The 18,547-nt window shown below is 39.1% G+C and overlaps 1 protein-coding gene across 1 annotated transcript in view; it reads right to left on the bottom strand.

The window, feature by feature from the left end:
• The window catches only part of col13a1 (collagen, type XIII, alpha 1), a 125,789-nt gene that overhangs the window by 58,334 nt on the left and 48,908 nt on the right, over nucleotides 1-18,547 (bottom strand). Inside the window, exons 19-21 of the mRNA XM_062058944.1 lie at nucleotides 15,399-15,416; nucleotides 5,470-5,505; nucleotides 5,327-5,380 (exon numbers count right to left, since the gene is read on the bottom strand). Of these exons, the coding sequence (XP_061914928.1) occupies nucleotides 5,327-5,380; nucleotides 5,470-5,505; nucleotides 15,399-15,416 (108 nt within the window). The remainder of the gene's footprint in view (nucleotides 1-5,326; nucleotides 5,381-5,469; nucleotides 5,506-15,398; nucleotides 15,417-18,547) is intronic.

The raw sequence follows: 18,547 nt of genomic DNA, 5'->3' as shown, positions 1-18,547 counted from the left end.
GGGGCTGGACTCTCTTCCACTCTGGCGTTGCCAGCAGTGAGAGGCGACGGGCTGGGGTGGCAATTCTTGTTGCCCCCCGGCTCAAAGCCTGCACGTTGGAGTTCAACCCAGTGGACGAGAGGGTAGCTTATCTCCGCCTTCGGGTGGGGGGACGGGTCCTGACTGTTGTTTGCGCTTACGCGCCAAGCGGCAGCTCAGAGTACCCACCCCTTTTGGATTCACTCGAGGGAGTACTGGAGAGGGCTCCCTAGGGTGATTCCCTCGTTCTACTGGGGGACTTCAACGTTCATGTTGGCAACGACAGTGAAACCTGGAGAGGCGTGATTGGGAAGAATGGCTACCCGGATCTGAACCCGAGTGGTGTTTTGTTATTGGACTTTTGTGCTCGTCACAGATTGTCCATAACAAACACCATGTTCAAACATTAGGGTGTCCATATGTGCACTTGGCACCAGGACACCCTAGGCCGCAGTTCCATGATCGACTTTGTAGATGTGTCATCGGATTTGCGGTTTTAATGTTTTGGACACTCGGGTGAAGAGAGGGGCGGAGCTTTCTACCGATCACCACCTGGTGGTGAGTTGGCTGCAATGGTGGGGGAGGATGCCAGACAGACCTGGCAGGCCCAAACGCATTGTGAGGGTTTGCTGGGAACGCCTGGTGGAGTCTCCTGTCAGAGAGAGTTTCATATACATATACATTATATATATATATATATATATATATATATATATATATATATATATATATATATATATATATATATATATATATATATATATATATATATATATATATATATATATATATAAAGTACGGTGTTAGCTTTCACTGTTATGCTGATGACACTCAACTCTACATGCCCCTAAAGCTGACCAACACGCCGGACTGTAGTCAGCTGGAGGCGTGTCTTAATGAAATTAAACAATGGATGTCCGCTAACTTTTTGCAACTCAACGCTAAGAAAACGGAAATGCTGATTATCGGTCCTGCTAGACACCAACATATATGTAATAATACCACCTTAACATTTGACAACCAAACAATTAAACAAGGAGACTCGGTAAAGAATCTGGGTATTATCTTCGACCCAACTCTCTCGTTTGAGTCACACATTAAGAGTGTTACTAAAACGGCCTTCTTTCATCTCCGTAATATCGCTAAAATTCGTTCCATCTTGTCCACTAGCGACGCTGAGATCATTATTCATGCGTTCGTTACGTCTCGTCTCGATTACTGTAACGTATTATTTTCGGGCCTCCCTATGTCTAGCATTAAAAGATTACAGGTGGTACAAAATGCGGCTGCAAGGCTTTTGACAAAAACAAGAAAGTTTGATCATATTACGCCTATACTGGCTCACTTGCACTGGCTTCCTGTGCACTTAAGATGCGACTTTAAGGTTTTACTACTTACGTATAAAATACTACACGGTTTAGCTCCAGCCTATCTCGCCGATTGTATTGTACCATATGTCCCGACAAGAAATCTGCGTTCAAAGAACTCCGGCTTATTAGTGATTCCCAGAGCCAAAAAAAAGTCTGCGGGCTATAGAGCGTTTTCTATTCGGGCTCCAGCACTCTGGAATGCCCTCCCGGTAACAGTTAGAGATGCTACCTCAGTAGAAGCATTTAAGTCCCATCTTAAAACTCATTTGTATAATCTAGCCTTTAAATAGACCCCCCCTTTTTTAGACCAGTTGATCTGCCGTTTCTTTTCTTCTCTCCTCTTCTCCCCTGTCCCTTGCGAGGGGGAGTTGCATAGGTCCGGTGGCCATGGATGAAGTGCTGGCTGTCCAGAGCCGGGACCCCGGGTGGACCACTAGCCTGTGCATCGGTTGGGGACATCTCTGCGCTGCTGACCCGTCTCCGCTCAGGATGGTTTCCTGTTGGCCCCGCTGTGGACTGGACTCCCGCTGATGTGTTGGATCCACTGTGGACTGGACTTTCACAATGTTATGTCAGACCCACTCGACATCCGTTGCTTTCGGTCTCCCCTAGAGGGGGGGGGGGGGGTTACCCACATATGCGGACCTCTCCAAGGTTTCTCATAGTCATTCACCGACGTCCCACTGGGGTGAGTTTTTCCTTGCCCGTATGTGGGCTCTGTACCGAGGATGTCGTTGTGGCTTGTACAGCCCTTTGAGACACTTGTGATTTAGGGCTATATAAATAAACATTGATTGATTGATTGATTGATATACCACCTCCGGAAGAACTTTGAACATGTCACGAGGGAGGCGCTGGACATTGAGTCCGAGTGGACCATGTTCCGTACCTCTATTGTCGAGGCGGCCGATTGGAGCTGTGGCCGCAAGGTGGTTGGTGCCTGTCGTGGCGGTAATCCTAGAACCCGCTGGTGCGGTGAGGGATGCCGTCAAGCTGAAGAAAGAGTCCTCTCGGGCTCTTTTGGCTCATAGGACTCCGGAGGCAGCAGACAGGTACCAACAGGCCAAGCGGTGTGCAGCTTCAACGGTCGTGGACGCAAAAACTCGGACATGGGAGGAGTTCGGGGAAGCCTTGGAAAACGACTTCCGGATGGCTTCGAAGCGATTCTCGACCACCATCCGCTGCCTCAGGAAGGGGAAGCAGTGCAATGTCAACACCGTGTATGGTGGGGATGGTGTTCTGCTGACCTCGACTGCGGATGTTGTGGATCGGTGGAGGGAATACTTCGAAGACCTCCTCAATCCTACCAGCACGTCTTCCTATGAGGAAGCAGTACCTGGGGAATCTGTGGTGGGCTCTCCTATTTTTGGGGCTGAGATTGCCGAGGTAGTGAAAAAGCTCCTCTGTGGCAAGGCCCCGGGGGTGGATGAGAGTTCCTTAAGGCTCTGGGTGCTGTGGGGCTGTCTTAGTTGACAAGACTCTGCAACATCGCGTGGACATCGGGGGAGGTACCTCTGGATTGGCAGACCGGGGTGGTGGTTCCTCTCTTTAAGAAGGGAAACCGGAGGGTGTGTTCCAACTATCGTGGGATCACACTCTTCAGCCTTTCCGGTAAGGTCTATTCAGGTGTACTGGAGAGGAGGCTACGCCGGATAGTCGAACCTCGGATTCAGGAGGAACAGTGTGGTTTTCGTCCTGGTCGTGGAACTGTGGACCAGCTCTATACTCTCGGCAGGGTCCTTGAGGGTGCATGGGAATTTGCCCAACCAGTCTACATGTGCTTTGTGGACTTGGAGAAGGCATTCGACCATGTACGGTGCTGTGGGAAGTGCTCAGAGAGTATGGGGTAACGGACTGTCTTATTGTGGCGGTCCGCTCCCTGTATAATCAGTGTCAGAGCTTGGTCCGCATTGCCGGCAGTAAGTCGGACCCGTTTCCAGTGAGGGTTGGACTCCGCCAAGGCTGCCCTTTGTCACCGATTCTGTTCATAACTTTTATGGACAGAATTTCTAGGCGCAGTCAGGGCGTTAAGGGTATCTGGTTTGGTGGCTGCAGGATTAGGTCTCTGCTTTTTGCAGATGATGTGGTCCTGGTGGCTTCATCTGGCCAAGATCTTGAGCTCTCACGGGATCGGTTTGCAGCCGAGTGTGAAGCGACTGGGATGGTAATCAGCACCTCCAAAAGGGTGGAGTGCCATCTCCGGGTTGGGGGAAGATCTTTCCCCAAGTGGAGGAGTTCAAGTACCTCGGAGTCTTGTTCACGAGCGAGGGAAGAGTGGATCGTGAGATCGACAGGCAGATCGGTGTGGCGTCTTCAGTAATGCGGACGCTGTATCGATCCGTTGTGGTGAAGAAGGAGCTGAGCCGGAAGGCAAAGCTCGCAATTTACCGGTCGATCTACGTTTCCATCCTCACCTATGGTCATGAGCTTTGGGTCATGACCGAAAGGACAAGATCACGGGTACAAGCGGCCGAAATTAGTTTCCTCCGCCAGGTGGCGGGGCTCTCCCTTAGAGATAGGGTGAGAAGCTCTGTCATCCGGGAGGAGCTCAAAGTAAAGCCGCTGCTTCTCCACATCGAGAGGATCCAGATGAGGTGGTTCGGGGATCTGGTCAGGATGCCACTCGAACGCCTCCCTAGGGAGGTGTTTAGGGCACGTCCGACCGGTAGGAGGCCACGGGTAAGACCCAGGACACGTTGGGAAGACTATCTTTCCTGGCTGGCCTGGGAACGCCTCGGGATCCCCGGGAGGAGCTGGACGAAGTGGCTGGGGAGAAGGAAGTCTGGGCTTCCCTGCTTAGGCTGCTGCCCCCGCAACCCGACCTCGGATAAGCGGAAGAAGATGGATGGATGGATGGATCCCATATTCCAATATATGACTCATTATTATCTAAATTAAATGCAGTTTTTTCTACTGATATCATCTCCATAGGTTGTGTATACCTGTCAGTATGTGTTGGACTGTCAACATCTATACATTTTTTTAATATTACCCTTTTTGTTATTATGCATATTGCAAGAAATGCATTTTTACTCTTTGATGTTATATTGTATGTATGATATAAATATATAGTATAATATAATATATCAGTATATATCATATACTGTACATATATTATGTAAATATTACATATATGTTATATTTCATATTGCTACTACGGTACATTTTTTAGGTACCATACCATACCAACTTTATTTATAAAGCCCTTTAACAACCACAGGTATGTAAATAAAAATTTACAAAATGTTTCTATGAAAATATGTCATTTCACATCATGCAAGTATATATCTGCGGCCTACAGTCCTGTGTAACTAATATATGGAAAACATTTAGTGGGTGCGGCTTATAAACCGGTGCAGATTATAGTCCAAAAATATGGTAGTGACGAGCGGTGTGTTGGTTGGCACACAGATAAAGCCTATATACTAGAGAGAACTAGTTTCCATTTGCACAATCTAGGTGTGTTAACCTGGTCTTTAAAAAGCCAAAAACAATCAAATTAAGGTGTTGTAGAAATAAGTGAGTGTCAGCAGCAGGTGAGACTAGAAATATCAAAGAAAGGCTTGTATTTTGTCTTTCTGGGACTCTTCCAGTGTGAACATGTATTGTTGAGTCATGGATCTCACGTGTTGTTCAGTTGCTTGTTAGAGAAAAGCAAATGAAGCAGTTGGATATTGAAAAGTTAGAGAAGGTGAATTTAGTCCACCTGTTAAGTTTAGTATAACCTACTAATACGTTCCATAAATAGGCAAACAGCTGAGTTAGCAATAAAACGTCTAAAGATGACACACGTTCACATCAAAGGGAGTTTAGGATGATGCAGTTGATGTGCAGACAGAAGACAAACATGAATGTGATGATACATTTTCTGAAAAATGACTGAAGCACAACCACACAGTTGGGACTGTGATGTTTTTTTCCATGCCAAGCTGGCCTACCCTGTAGCCCCTCTTGCCAGGGATCCCAGGAATACCAGGTGTACCAGCCTGGCCCTTAGCAGTGAAAGACAAACAACTATGACCGACTCTTCTGACAATGACTGCGAGTCTCCCACTGAATATGAGCTTGGTAGCAACATTACCTTTGGCCCAGGAGCCCCTGGGAAGCCTGGTTGTCCCTTCACAGCAGAGATGCCATAAAGGTCAAACAAATAGAGAAGAAGGAACAATAAAAGTATTTTTCAAAGAATACAGTAAAAAAGGGGAAAGCCATCTTAATAAGGTGGAACTGGTTTTAGTTGAAGCCCTCGGGCCAGCTGACTATCTAGTGAAACGATCCATTGCTTGTACATTAGTTCATATTTTTATTTGGATTCTTGTGTTATCTTATGTATTTTATATTCTGATCTAACAGAGCTGTTGTATTCCGGTTGCATGTTTTTATTTTGTTCACAAACAATTCTTTCTTTTGGTGCATTTCATTGGTTGCTGTGGTACAATCCATATATACTATAAACATTGGTAACTACATGCTGTGGTGCTTACTTTGCATTGAACAGGAAGTCACTGTGTGTATTCTCGAGGGATTGAGTGGACTGTCAAAACTGGACTGTTCATGTTGTTTTAGAGGATGTTTTCCCCTCTAATCCATCAGTTCATGCTCATAGTCTTAGATGGGGATGTTACAGGATCCAAAGTATTCATCCTCAACCACTGTGGACATGCCAGGACATGGATGGTTTCTCTCTATTGTGGTGCAAAACGATAGTTGAGAAGGTACAATGGCTGCACTACAACAACAGTCGTTACGATGGAATCACCCTTGTTTGCCTTCTGTTCGGTTGTATCTAATGTCAAGGGGGCACCTGAAACTAAAAGTGTCTGTGTCCTGTTGTTATTTGTCAGAGGCTAAATTGTCCATCCATCCATCGGATAAATCGTGTGTCAAGGGTGGGTCGTGTCACGGAACCCCTCCACACAACCCTGGTTAAGGGGAGTTTTTTTTTTTACTTTGTCTGGGTATGTCCCGTCTTTTAAAGCAGACATACCGGTACTTTGGATGCTGCAACATCCTCTGAGCTGTCCTATTTAAGTCTGTGATTATAAAATTATTACGCCTACATGCCTGGATGAGAGACAAAACAGTCCAGTTGCGATCAGGACATTTCAGAAATGGGATAAGGAACATGTGATTATGTTTTGGGGCTGATCCAGATCAACGTCTGGATTTAGAACTTTTTTTTTTGGGAGGTAATGATAATAATAATAATGGATTAGATTTTATATCGCGCTTTTCTATTATTAGATACTCAAAGCGCTCACTCTCGTAATTTACTGTATGTCCATTAACAGTGGCCGAACATGTATGTTCAAGTTGAATTAAGTAAACCCTTTTATTATAGGTGTAGTAGAGATTCACATCGGAGTCGCAATTTGTATTACAATTCTGAATTGATTTATAATTTTTAATAATTGATTTAAAAAAAGTTGTTTTTAGGTACTTACTGTGCCAATGGGAGATTTTGTAACCTGTAACCTGTTTTTGAAAAAGTTTAATTATAATTTATATAATAATTAATACATTGTGAGAATCGGTTTGAATTGAGATTCTTGTTGAATCGAGAACCGATACTGAATCGAAACGTGACCCCCAAAAATCTGAATCAAATTGAATCGTGAGTTGTTGTAAGGTACACAGTCCTACTTTTAGTAATAAATAAGAAAACACTTTGGACCAGGACTTGATGAGTTGGTCATGTGTTGAGATGAACAGGAACTAACATAAAACAAGTTCCACTTTAATTAAGGAAGGTAGTTTGTTCATTCTTAGTGAGAAACGTGCATGGTGATGTATGAGATACATTTATCTCACATACAGTACATAAAAATAAATATCAGCATATCATTAAATGGGCAAAACATGCACATGCTCAAACTACCACACCACTTTGGCATCACATTTGCATTTATGGTTACGTCAGTTGCAACTCCATTATGGATACAAAATTGTGTCTTATTATGCAACCAAACAAAAAAAAAAGTATTTGCAACCAAAACACAGTTTTGGTTAAAAATCACTCAACTTACTGGTATATACTGTGAGCGGGGCCTTGTCTGAACAATATTATAGAAGCGTTTTTATTGGTCAGTATCACTTAGTCTGTATAGTTTTTCTGCTCCAAATGGGATAAAAGTAGTAGTCAGGCAGTGTTGGTCAATAGCTTGCTACAAGTAGCGAAGCTACTTAGCTTAATTACATTTCCCAGTAGCTTGGCAGTAGCTTTGCTACTTTTTGAACGAATAGCGATCTTCATAGCTTAGCTATTTTTAGACCCATGTAGCGAAGTAGCTTGGCTACAAAGCTACAAGTTACAAAAGAAGAGAGAGAGAGAGAAGAGAAACAGAAAAGAAAAAGAGAAATGGACTGCAATCCTTGGGCAGGCGACCAAAAAATATGGAAATAATCTTTGATGATTGGTTGGTGTATGCATAAGAAAATCCAAGATGATTGGTTGGTTTACAATAATGAGTCACAATTGGTTAAGGTTAGGGCAAAACATTAGGTACAGGCCAATCAGAGGCAAGATAGGGTAGGGAAGAACAAGGAAGGGAAATCACAACAGACACGCACATCTCACATGACGACGAGGGAGTCGAAGAAGAGAAGAGGGAATATTCAGCGGACGATTAAAAAAAAACCAGGAAACCTTTTGGAAGATGGCAGAGTGATTCTCTCCCTCAGATTTTTATTTTAGTGATGAAGACGACGTCCAGGAAACCCACAATGCGTTTACTTCGCCACATTTGGACACATGTATGCGTTTGGACAAAACAATGCCGAACACATTACTTTTTAGTTGGAAGGATGGATGTTTACTTTGTAAGCCCAAATAAAAACTGCTCTTGACATGGAACACACATTTAAGAACAAACATTAAGGTGAGTTGAGTTCAAAGTTTTACTGCACATAATAACTATTATTAACTGTTACCAAACAACTCACAAGTCATTTTATCATTATTTTTTTTATTAAGATCTATAAAGACGCTGATGGTCTTTAATGTAGGCAGAGAACATGTGTAACAGTATAAGGGTGGGCCAATGAAAAGGCACACAAAAATAATTACATACAGTGGGGTGTGGGTACCCCCAAAGGGAGTTGAGGCGTGTGCCCAGCTAAATGACAGATAGTTAATATTAATGGACCCTTATTGGGGCCATTTGGTTCCATATGTACACTTTGGGTTACATTAATATTGTTACCTATATAAGAACTTCAAATGTAGGAGTTGGGCAGGAATTTAATTTTGTTTGACTCTGTTCCACAGCCAGGAAAATATGTTTACTTTAAATATGTTCAGTTTTATTGATTTCCGTTCATGTAAAGGTAGAGTTTGTTAATGTCTCTTTTGTGAGACAAATGTTTTGTGCTTTTCCTTTGGTAAGGTTATTGTCATTTTGCCACTGTGGTTTCTGTTAAAACAATTTATCCTGTGCTGAAAAGTCTCCATTAGAGTATAAATGAAGGTGTTTATTTATTATTATTATTGTATAACTGCCTTTTATTTAATTTGTTTACTGTGTTTTTCTCCTCGTTTTGTACATGGTACGCAATTTTAAAGAAATGTTAAAAAGCCAGACAGAGGGCATGTTTCTAGTTTGTGTTTATTATAATAAACAATCAAACTGAGTATTTTTTCTCTTGTTTGGTGGAAAGTTGTATGTTAAGTTACATATTTATATAATGTAGCAAGCTACTTCTGCTGTGTAGCTTGTAGTGTAGCTTGCTACAATTACTGTATCTGGGGATAGCTTACCCTGTAGCTTAGCTACATTTAATTCAGAGTAACTTTTGGCTTAGCTTACTACATTTTCCAAGTAGCTTGCCCATCACTGTAGTCAGGAGTCATGCCATCACCCGAGACTGACCAATAACAATATAACAATAAACATATTGGTCAGAGGAGCCAACAAGATTGAAGTTGTTTCAAAACCTCCCAAAATTATTTCTAACCAAAACTTTTTGATTGTTTTGCAAATGTATTTATTATAATTTTTTATTTGGTTGCAAACCATACTCCATTACATGGGATGTAAGTAATAGAAAGATAAGATGAATATTAGAGTTCATCAGAAATATTCTCAAAAATAGCTTAGGGTGCATAAATGTCATTAATATCTAACTTGTGGCGGGCACTAGGACCATGCTCACACTCAGCAGAATGGGTGTGGTTTTATGTACCTTCTTGGGCACACTATAAAAGTGCATATTGTGTTTTATTGTGTATTCTTATGTTGGCAGTCTTACAATAAAGACCTCAAAGAAACAACGCTGTGTTTCTTGCATTTGCCACAAACTCTTAATAATTTGTTGGACCGGTTGCGGAATGAGAATGTGCACATTCAGTGATTTTTATAAACAATGTTTGAGTTTCTATTGGATTTTTGTAATTTACACAAGGGTCAACATTAAACATTTACATAAAGATTTTGATAAATGTTTCCAGAATTACTTTTAACTTGACAAGGCTAAGAGCTGTTAACATCTTGTTAGTGATCATGGCCGCAGCACAAAATCATTCTTTTCACAGCCTTCATTGGATCGACGATTACTCATAAATGTAAGTCCAAGGAACCTAGTAAAGATCAAACAAGTTGGAATTGTTCGAAATATCTTTTGGAGTCTTGCATATTCTCAAGAATATCAGTTCAAACTAGTGTATGTATTGTAAGTTCAAGTTCTTGCATGCATCCCCAATTTTTCAAGATATGGTAGAAGACCTAAACTTTCACACTCAGGTGAAAAGAAGTCGGTGAGGATTTTGAAAAATAATCGAAAAACAGTCAGTGTTTACAATAAAAACAGTTTTACTGGACATCACCCAGGACTGAGATGATGCTGACCAGGAAAGAAACCCCTGTTCTGAAATAAACTCCATGGAGTTGCAGCTGTCTCGCATGAAGGTTTGGGCTTTGAAGTGGGCTTTCCACAGGAACACAAATGTTCACTGCAGAGGATACTGGGTCTCAAGAGTTTACAATGTTATGATTGACTGTCATTGTGAAACATAAGCCATTCCGCATGGATCAGCGCTGCACACTGATATTGCCCCCACACCTCCTTCCTGATTGAGAGTTGAGTAGCTAATAGGCTAAAAGCACTAGTCCCAACCAGAGGTGGGTAGTAACGCGCTACATTTACTCCGTTACATCTACTTGAGTAACTTTTGGGATAAATTGTACTTCTAAGAGTAGTTTTAATGCAACATACTTTTACTTTTACTTGAGTATATTTATAGAGAAGAAACGCTACTTTTATTCCGCTCCATTTATCTACATTCAGCTCGCTACTCGCTACTGATTTTTATCGATCTGTTAATGCACGCTTTGTTTGTTTTGGTTTGTCAGACAGACCTTCAAAGTAGGATCTACGCATGCCTTCGTTTCACCAATCAGATGCAGTCACTGGTGACGTTTGACTCCGTTTCACCAATCAGATGCAGTCACTGGTGACGTTGGACCAATCAAACAGAGCCAGGCGGTCACATGACCGTCACACGTGGACCCCGACTTAAAACAAGTTGAAAAACTTATTCGGGTGTTACCGTTTAGTGGTTAATTGTACGGAATATGTACTGTATTGTGCAATCTACTAATAAAAGTTTTAATCAATCAATCAAAAGTATGAAGGAAAAAAGACACTGTTTTATTTCAACCGTACCTCTCTCAAAAGCCTAAAGACTGACCGCACAGTTCCTGTCTTCACAATAAAAGTGCCGCTCCATCACGCCTGCGCTAACAAAATAGGAGTCTCTGAAAGCCAGCGCAAACAAGCTAGCAAGCTACGGAGTTTGCTGCCAATGTATTTCTTGTAAAGTGTATAAAAACGAATATGGAAGCTGGACAAATAAGATGCCAAAAACCAACCACTTTCATGTGGTATTAGACAGAAAGGAGGAACTTTTTTTGTCCTCCATTTGAAAACGTGGACGTTATCAGCACTGATGTCTGATTCCAATCAATGCAAGTCATCAGAATCAGGTAATACACCAACTTATATTCTTGTCTTCATAAAAGAAAGAAATCTATATGTTAAACATGCATGTATAGTCATTAAAACACCTTTAACATGTGAACAAAAACGGCAAAATAAATAAATATAAATACATATATATATATATATATATGTGTGTGTCTGTGTGTGTGTGTGTGTGTATGTATATATATATGAGGTAGATCACCTCGACTTGGTCATTTATTAAGTAATTGATTAACGTTGAAAAACTCATTTGGGTGTTACCATTTAGTGGTCAATTGTACAGAATATGTACTGTACTGTGCAATCTATTAATACAAGTTTCAATCAATCAATCAATGAATGCCTACTGAGCCTATGATGCTGTTAAGTTATTGTGGCTCAATTTATTTTAATGTATTATTATTTAAAATATATTATTTTTTTAGTTGCTTAAGAGATATTTCTGGCTCTGAATTTGCTCATTGCTATTTTTATGTTTTTTTGTGCATTATTTGCTGCCGTCATCATTAAACGAACAGGTTACTCATCAGTTACTCAGTACTTGAGTAGTTTTTTCACAACATACTTTTTACTTTTACTCAAGTAAATATTTGGGTGACTACTCCTTACTTTTACTTGAGTAATACATCTCTAAAGTAACAGTACTCTTACTTGGGTACAATTTCTGGCTACTCTACCCACCTCTGGTCCCAATCCACATACCAGCCAACCTCTTGAGATGTCAGGCAGTGAGGTTTACTAGAGGTGCGTGTATTTATCCAAATATCATTAATATCGATGCCAAGGTGGCTCTTGGTATTGGTAGTTTTATTATTATTGGTATTGGTATGTGATCCACACTAGTGTGATGGGATCAATACTTTTGTTGCAGTTTGTCATCTATATGTCCAGTAAATTAAAATAGTTTGTGTTTTTTGTTCATGCAACTTCATGTCTCTTCTAGTCTGTCAGTGCAACAGCTCTGCTACTACTCACTCAGGCCCCTCCCCTTGTACCACTGACATGATTTTTTTAATACAATTTATGTTTCATAATTATCTGACTACTATGGAAGTTATTTATGTTGTTATGATTACATTCTTCTATTTACATTTTGGTTACATTGTTATTTTGCACTAATAACGTTTTTCTTAAATAATTAGGTGCAATTGAACATAACAAGTGGGGACTCACGATATGATGACAATATGAACAAAGTACTTGAAAGTTTCAATAAGTACTTTGTGAACATTGGACCAAATCTGGAGGAAAAGATTCCAGATCCCGAGGCAGTTGAGGACTTTAATGACCCTATAGACAAAAACCCCAACTCTAGTGAGTGACAAAAGAGGAAATAATCAATATTGTGAAAACATTTAAATCCAATACCTCAACTGATTGTAATTGAATTTATATGGAAACAATAAAAAAGGTTACTGAAGAGATTTCAGAATCTTTAACATATGTGAGCAACCTATCATTTCAAACAGGCCAATTCCCAGATAAAATGAAAATAGCAAAAGTTGTACCGATTTATAAGACTGGTGACAAACACCAGTTTACAAACTACACCTCTGTTCCTCTACTTCCACAATTTTCTAAAATTATTGAAAAACTGTTTAACAACAGATTGGACAAATTCATTAAAAAAAATCTAACACTCACAGACAATCAATACGGATAAAGAGCCAACATTTCAACATCAATGGCATTAATCGAAATAACGGAAGAGATCATCAATGCAATAGATAGCAAAAGATGTGCTGCTGCAGTGTTTATGGATTCAACAAAATCATTTGACACAATTAATCACAACATCTTAATAAACAAATTAGAAAGGTATGGAATCAGAGGGTTGGTCTTGAACTGGGTTAGAAGCTACTTAACCAACAGGAAGCAATACGTGAAGATAGGCGAACACACATCTTCAGAGCTGTAAATATTTTGTGGCGTATCTAAGGGTTCAATACTTGGACCAAAATTGTTCAATCTTTATATAAGCGACATTTGTAAAGTCACAAAGGACTTAAAGTTAGTATTATTTGCAGATGATACAACTGCGTTTTGTTCAGGAGAGAATACACAAAAGCTAATACAAATGATAACAGAAGAAATTAACAAATTAAAAAGATGGTTTGACAAAAACAGACTATCTTTGAATCTCAGTAAAACTACAATAATGCTATCTGGTAGCAGTAGAAGAGAAAGTCAAACACAAATACAAAAAGACAGAGTAGACATTGAAAGGGTAAAAGAAAACACATTTTTGGGTGTAATAGATGATACAATGAACTGGAAACCTCTTGTAAAAATATATAACATAAAGTAGCAAGAAACACATCAATAGTGAATAAAGCAAAATATGTTCTGGACCAAAAATCACTTCATATTCTCTACTGCTCACTAGTGTTACCGTATCTGAGTTTTTGTGTAGAAATATGGGGAAACAACTGCAAATGTGCGCTTCATTCACTAACCGTGTTACAAAAAAGATAAATTAGAATAATACATAATGTTGGATTTAGAGAACATACAAATGCTTTATTTATTGAATCATAAATATTGAAATTCAATGATTTTGTGTATTTACAAACAGCTAAAATGATGTATAAAGCAAACTATAATCTGCTACCCAAGAATGTACAACAATTCTTCTCAACAAAAGAGGAGAAATATAACCTTAGAGGAAAATCTAAATTAAAACATTTGTATGCATGTACAACACTTAAAACCTTTAGCATATCCGTTTGTGGAATACAATTATAGAATGGATTAACCGAATAAATCAAACAAAGCACCAATATGATCCAGAGACTTTTCAAACTACAAATGTTCACAAAATACAAAGAAGAACAATTATGATAAACATCTTGAACCTTTTTGTTTTTTTTGGGGGGGATTATTTATGTATTTAATATTTGTTTACTTACTATGGTATATTCATTATGTATTATTTATTTATTCACTGTTCTGTTACAGAGAACAAGGTAATGGGATAAAATTGCAATGATATGAACATGGGTAGGTTTAAATAAACTCTGCTTCTTCCGTGCTGTAATAAAACAACTGGAAATGTGTGATGCATTACATTGTATCGTATGCATGTTCAAAATAAACCGAAACTGAACTGAACTGAATTATTGGGGTGCTGATTCGATTCAACATGATTCTCGATTTAAACTGATTTTAGTAATATATCATTTGGTATAAAAATTACAATCAAACATTTTCACAGGTTACAAAAGCTTCTCTCACGCGCAGCAAGTAAGTGTAGAGATGGCCTAAACATTTTTTTAAATAGATTTTTACCTTTTTTTGTTTTTATAAATACTTAATTTTTGAAAATAATGAATCAGTTCAGAATTGAAATAAATAAGAATCGCAGTTCGGATGTTATTTGCTTTTGGGAACGGGATTGATACCAAAATTCTCAGAATCGCTCACCTTTAAAGTTTTAATATTCTCACACACAGCTAAAGCTGGCATAGTTTTAAGTTGACTTTAAGTTAAAAAAGTATTTGTCAACGGTTTTATTTATCCAATAGTAAATCTCAGTAAGGATTAGAATATTGATGTCTGATTGTTGGTGTGTTATGTCTGTAATTTACATGTTTCACTTATTCATACATTTTGTGTTGTCGTGTAATTTATATATTTTTATGAAATATGTTATTTTATCCTTTAAGGTGACTTTTACGGTCTGCGTAGGGACTGTGGCTACATCTGGCATATTGACAGAAATGCTTATTGATAACAGACAAAAATAAATATAGATTTATGTATGTATGTACAATGTATCCTTAGCTTTCACTATAACAATGACAACCTGGTGGGACACAGAAAGTGGACAAACTATCAGTAATTGCTGAGACCTGGACAAGGGCTAGGAATCAGATCAAATAAACTCTGCTTCTTTCCAATCCTTCCCCGACGTGTTTAATCGTGCAAGTGACACACTTCAATGTAACTTTGTTAGGCATGTTTTGAAATAAAAAAATCGTTTTAGTATAGAAAACATGCTGAACAATGATCTGAATAACAACATAATCTTACCTTGTTTCCTTGGCCACCCTGTGAATAAAAGTAGAAAGAAAGCAATTAGACCTGAGAGTGGAGGAAGCATTACAAGTGTCCACTAGAGGGTGCTGGAGAACTAGTTTGGATGTGGGATGCATGCAAAAAAGTCCCTGGATGGGAATGAATACACGTAGAAAATGGATAAACGGCATATCTCCGTGCTGCTAAATCCATCAATCTCTAACAGTGATAAATTCATATAGATTGTTGAATTTGTTTACATAGATTATGGGTTGATTTTTTTGCAAGGAAGATTAATTTAGATGGAATAATTTCTGTTTTTTACAAATCAATAATCTTTAAGAAGCTCTTTTCAGCCGCTTCAGCATCAGAAAATAATTAGAATACTACAGAAATATGCAGTATTCTGATTATTATTAAAAACTACAAATGTGCTGACTTGCTTTAATGCAGTGCTTCTCAGTTATTTTCTGTTACGCCCTCGATAGACAAAGACAATATTTTGTATATATTGTCTATAACATTTGTATATCTATACCTATGCATAACATTGTAAGCTTATTAACATTAAAGGAAAAAACACACCGGCCATTCCTCGTTCCCTGGCATCGACTGTGCCCCAGGGGGGCCCATCCCACTATTTGAGAAGGACTGCTTTACGGCATATGTCACTCACCCATTCCCTATTTGTTAAAAACTCAGAAGAACCCTTGCATGCAATTACTGCTATCATTGTAGAAGCTCCAAAACAACCAAAGAAACGAAAAGTTTTGTCTGAGGAGACAAAAAAAGAACATTGGAAGTAGGGCTGGGCGATATATCGATATACGCGATATATCGATATACGCGATATATCACGGGTTTGTCTCTGTGCGATATAGAAAATGACTATATCGTGATATTCGAGTATACGTTCTCACGCAGTTGCTTTTAGCTGCTGGCATTACACGACAGGCTCTTCCCACTCTGTCTTGTCTCTCCTTCTCACAGACAGCAAGCGCACATTCTTACACACGTCACATACTGTCACGTCATACGTCACATACGTATACGCCCTCGCGCAGCAGAGAGGTATCGGCATGGGTAACGTTAGCTGTGATGCGAGTGGTAATACAAGAGAAAGAAAGAAGGTGAAAATCTGGTAACAAATGAAGGAAGAATTAATTCCCAAGAAAAACAGGAGGGGGTCCATTGTCTGGCTGTGGTTTGGCTTCAAGTGGGAATATGTCGAACAGACAACAGTAATTTGTCAAGTGTGGGGCGAAAGCGTTTCTACAAAAAGTAGCATTACAGCTAATATGTAGCATCATTTGAAAAGTCACCCGCTAGAGAACGAAGAGTGCTTACTCCGCATGTCAACATCTCTGTTCGGTGCCACACGCCCACACCATCAAAATGCTGAGGCAAACATTTCCATATCAACACCGTATGAAAAAAAGAGTCAACAAAAGGAGATAATGTCATGGAATACGTGTAATTACGTGGACCCCGACTTAAACAAGTTGAAAAACGTATTGGGGTGTTACCGTTTAGTGGTCAATTGTACGGAATATGTACTGAACTGTGCAATCTACTAATAAAAGTTTCAATCAATCAAAAAGTCTGCAGTAACCTACCACATAGCAAAGGACGAACACTATTTGATTTCCTATTATGCAGCTCATTTTTATTTGACACTTATTGAAATATCTTGTGTGACATCATGTTTTAAACTATTGTAGTGGCGTTCTGTACAAAAAGTGCACTTTAATTTAGTGTTGTTTTGATAAGTCATCTTAGTTATTAGTGCACAAAAGTGCACTAATAGCTTGTTTTAAAATGTCTCTGACAATCTTGCACTTTCTGTTTTGGAAATGACATGAATGTTTGTGCCACTACTTAATAACTGTTTAATAAATACAGTTTTGGTAAATTGACTTAGTTGTGATTTCCTTCTCTGCCTGTAAGTTTAAAAGAGCATATATTAATGTATGAACTAGAATGTTTTAATGTAGACACATAGAATCATCATACTGGTGTGATTACATGTATCAAGTGTTAATTCAAGGCTAAGGCAAAATATCGAGAGATATATTGTGTATCGCGATATGGCCTAAAAATATCGAGATATTAAAAAAAGGCCATATCGCCCAGCCCTAATTGGAAGCTTTTACTCACTGGCGTGAGCTGAAAGACAATGAGGGATTTCAGACCAATGCTGCCTTTGTTCCTGCTGGACTAATTAGTAATTTTCTATGTTAAAATCAAGATGCTAATGCTAATGTTACCTACTGTAAATTTGCGTGGTAGCAATATATAGCCACCAGCTTGTTAGTTTGCAGTTCCACAATGGCATGACCAGCTACGCAACAGACTCAAAAGTACTGTTTAAAGAATAAACAATTTGATGACTGCAAATTGCAAATATAAAGTTTGAGTATTGAATACTTAGCTTCCTACTGTGGAAACATCAGTCATACTGACTGGCTAAACCTATGCGCTGGTCCTCACTGGTGCCGCCAAAATCAACCAAAACTGAAAGTTCTTAAGTGGGGCTTTAAATACTTAACAATTTGAAACACATTTAAATAAATTAGCAAATTTAAAAGTACATGGTTGTTTTTTATTTTTTTATTGTGGTATCGAATAAGTATAGGAAATTGTGGAAATTCATCAGTGTCAGTATCAACTAATGCAATTCTGGTATTGCTAATTACTACTAATAATAATAATATAATTTTTCATCCATAACACAGCTGGGTCTCAGACTCGGGCTGTTTTACTTTCAATGTGTAAATCTTCTTAGCATATTTAGAAGGGATGGTTTTAGCCTGTTTAAAAATCTTAATTGTCAAAATCCCCCCACCTCACCTATGCAGCCCAATGTTGCAACAGATGCAATCTGCATCATTTTAGTTTACAATTTACAACGAGTCTGTTCATTCTGCATAGAGAAGACGGAGGGAGGCTATCTGCAATATGTAAAGCTTGAAAAAACCTCTGTGAACAAAGCGGGAGTTCTGCTACACCACCTATCTTCATCATACAATGCTGTTCTTAGATCTCTTTCTAAAAGAGTGAAACATTTTAGACAAATAATGTATCAAACAACTAGCTAGCAGAGGTCTCACTCCACTGTATCTTTAACGACTGTCATCCAAAATAGTGAAACCATTCTTGATTGG

This window comes from Entelurus aequoreus, linkage group LG09, assembly GCF_033978785.1.
Source record: "Entelurus aequoreus isolate RoL-2023_Sb linkage group LG09, RoL_Eaeq_v1.1, whole genome shotgun sequence".
Classification (NCBI taxonomy): Eukaryota; Metazoa; Chordata; class Actinopteri; order Syngnathiformes; family Syngnathidae; genus Entelurus; species Entelurus aequoreus.
This window is presented reverse-complemented; position numbering and strand designations above follow the sequence as displayed.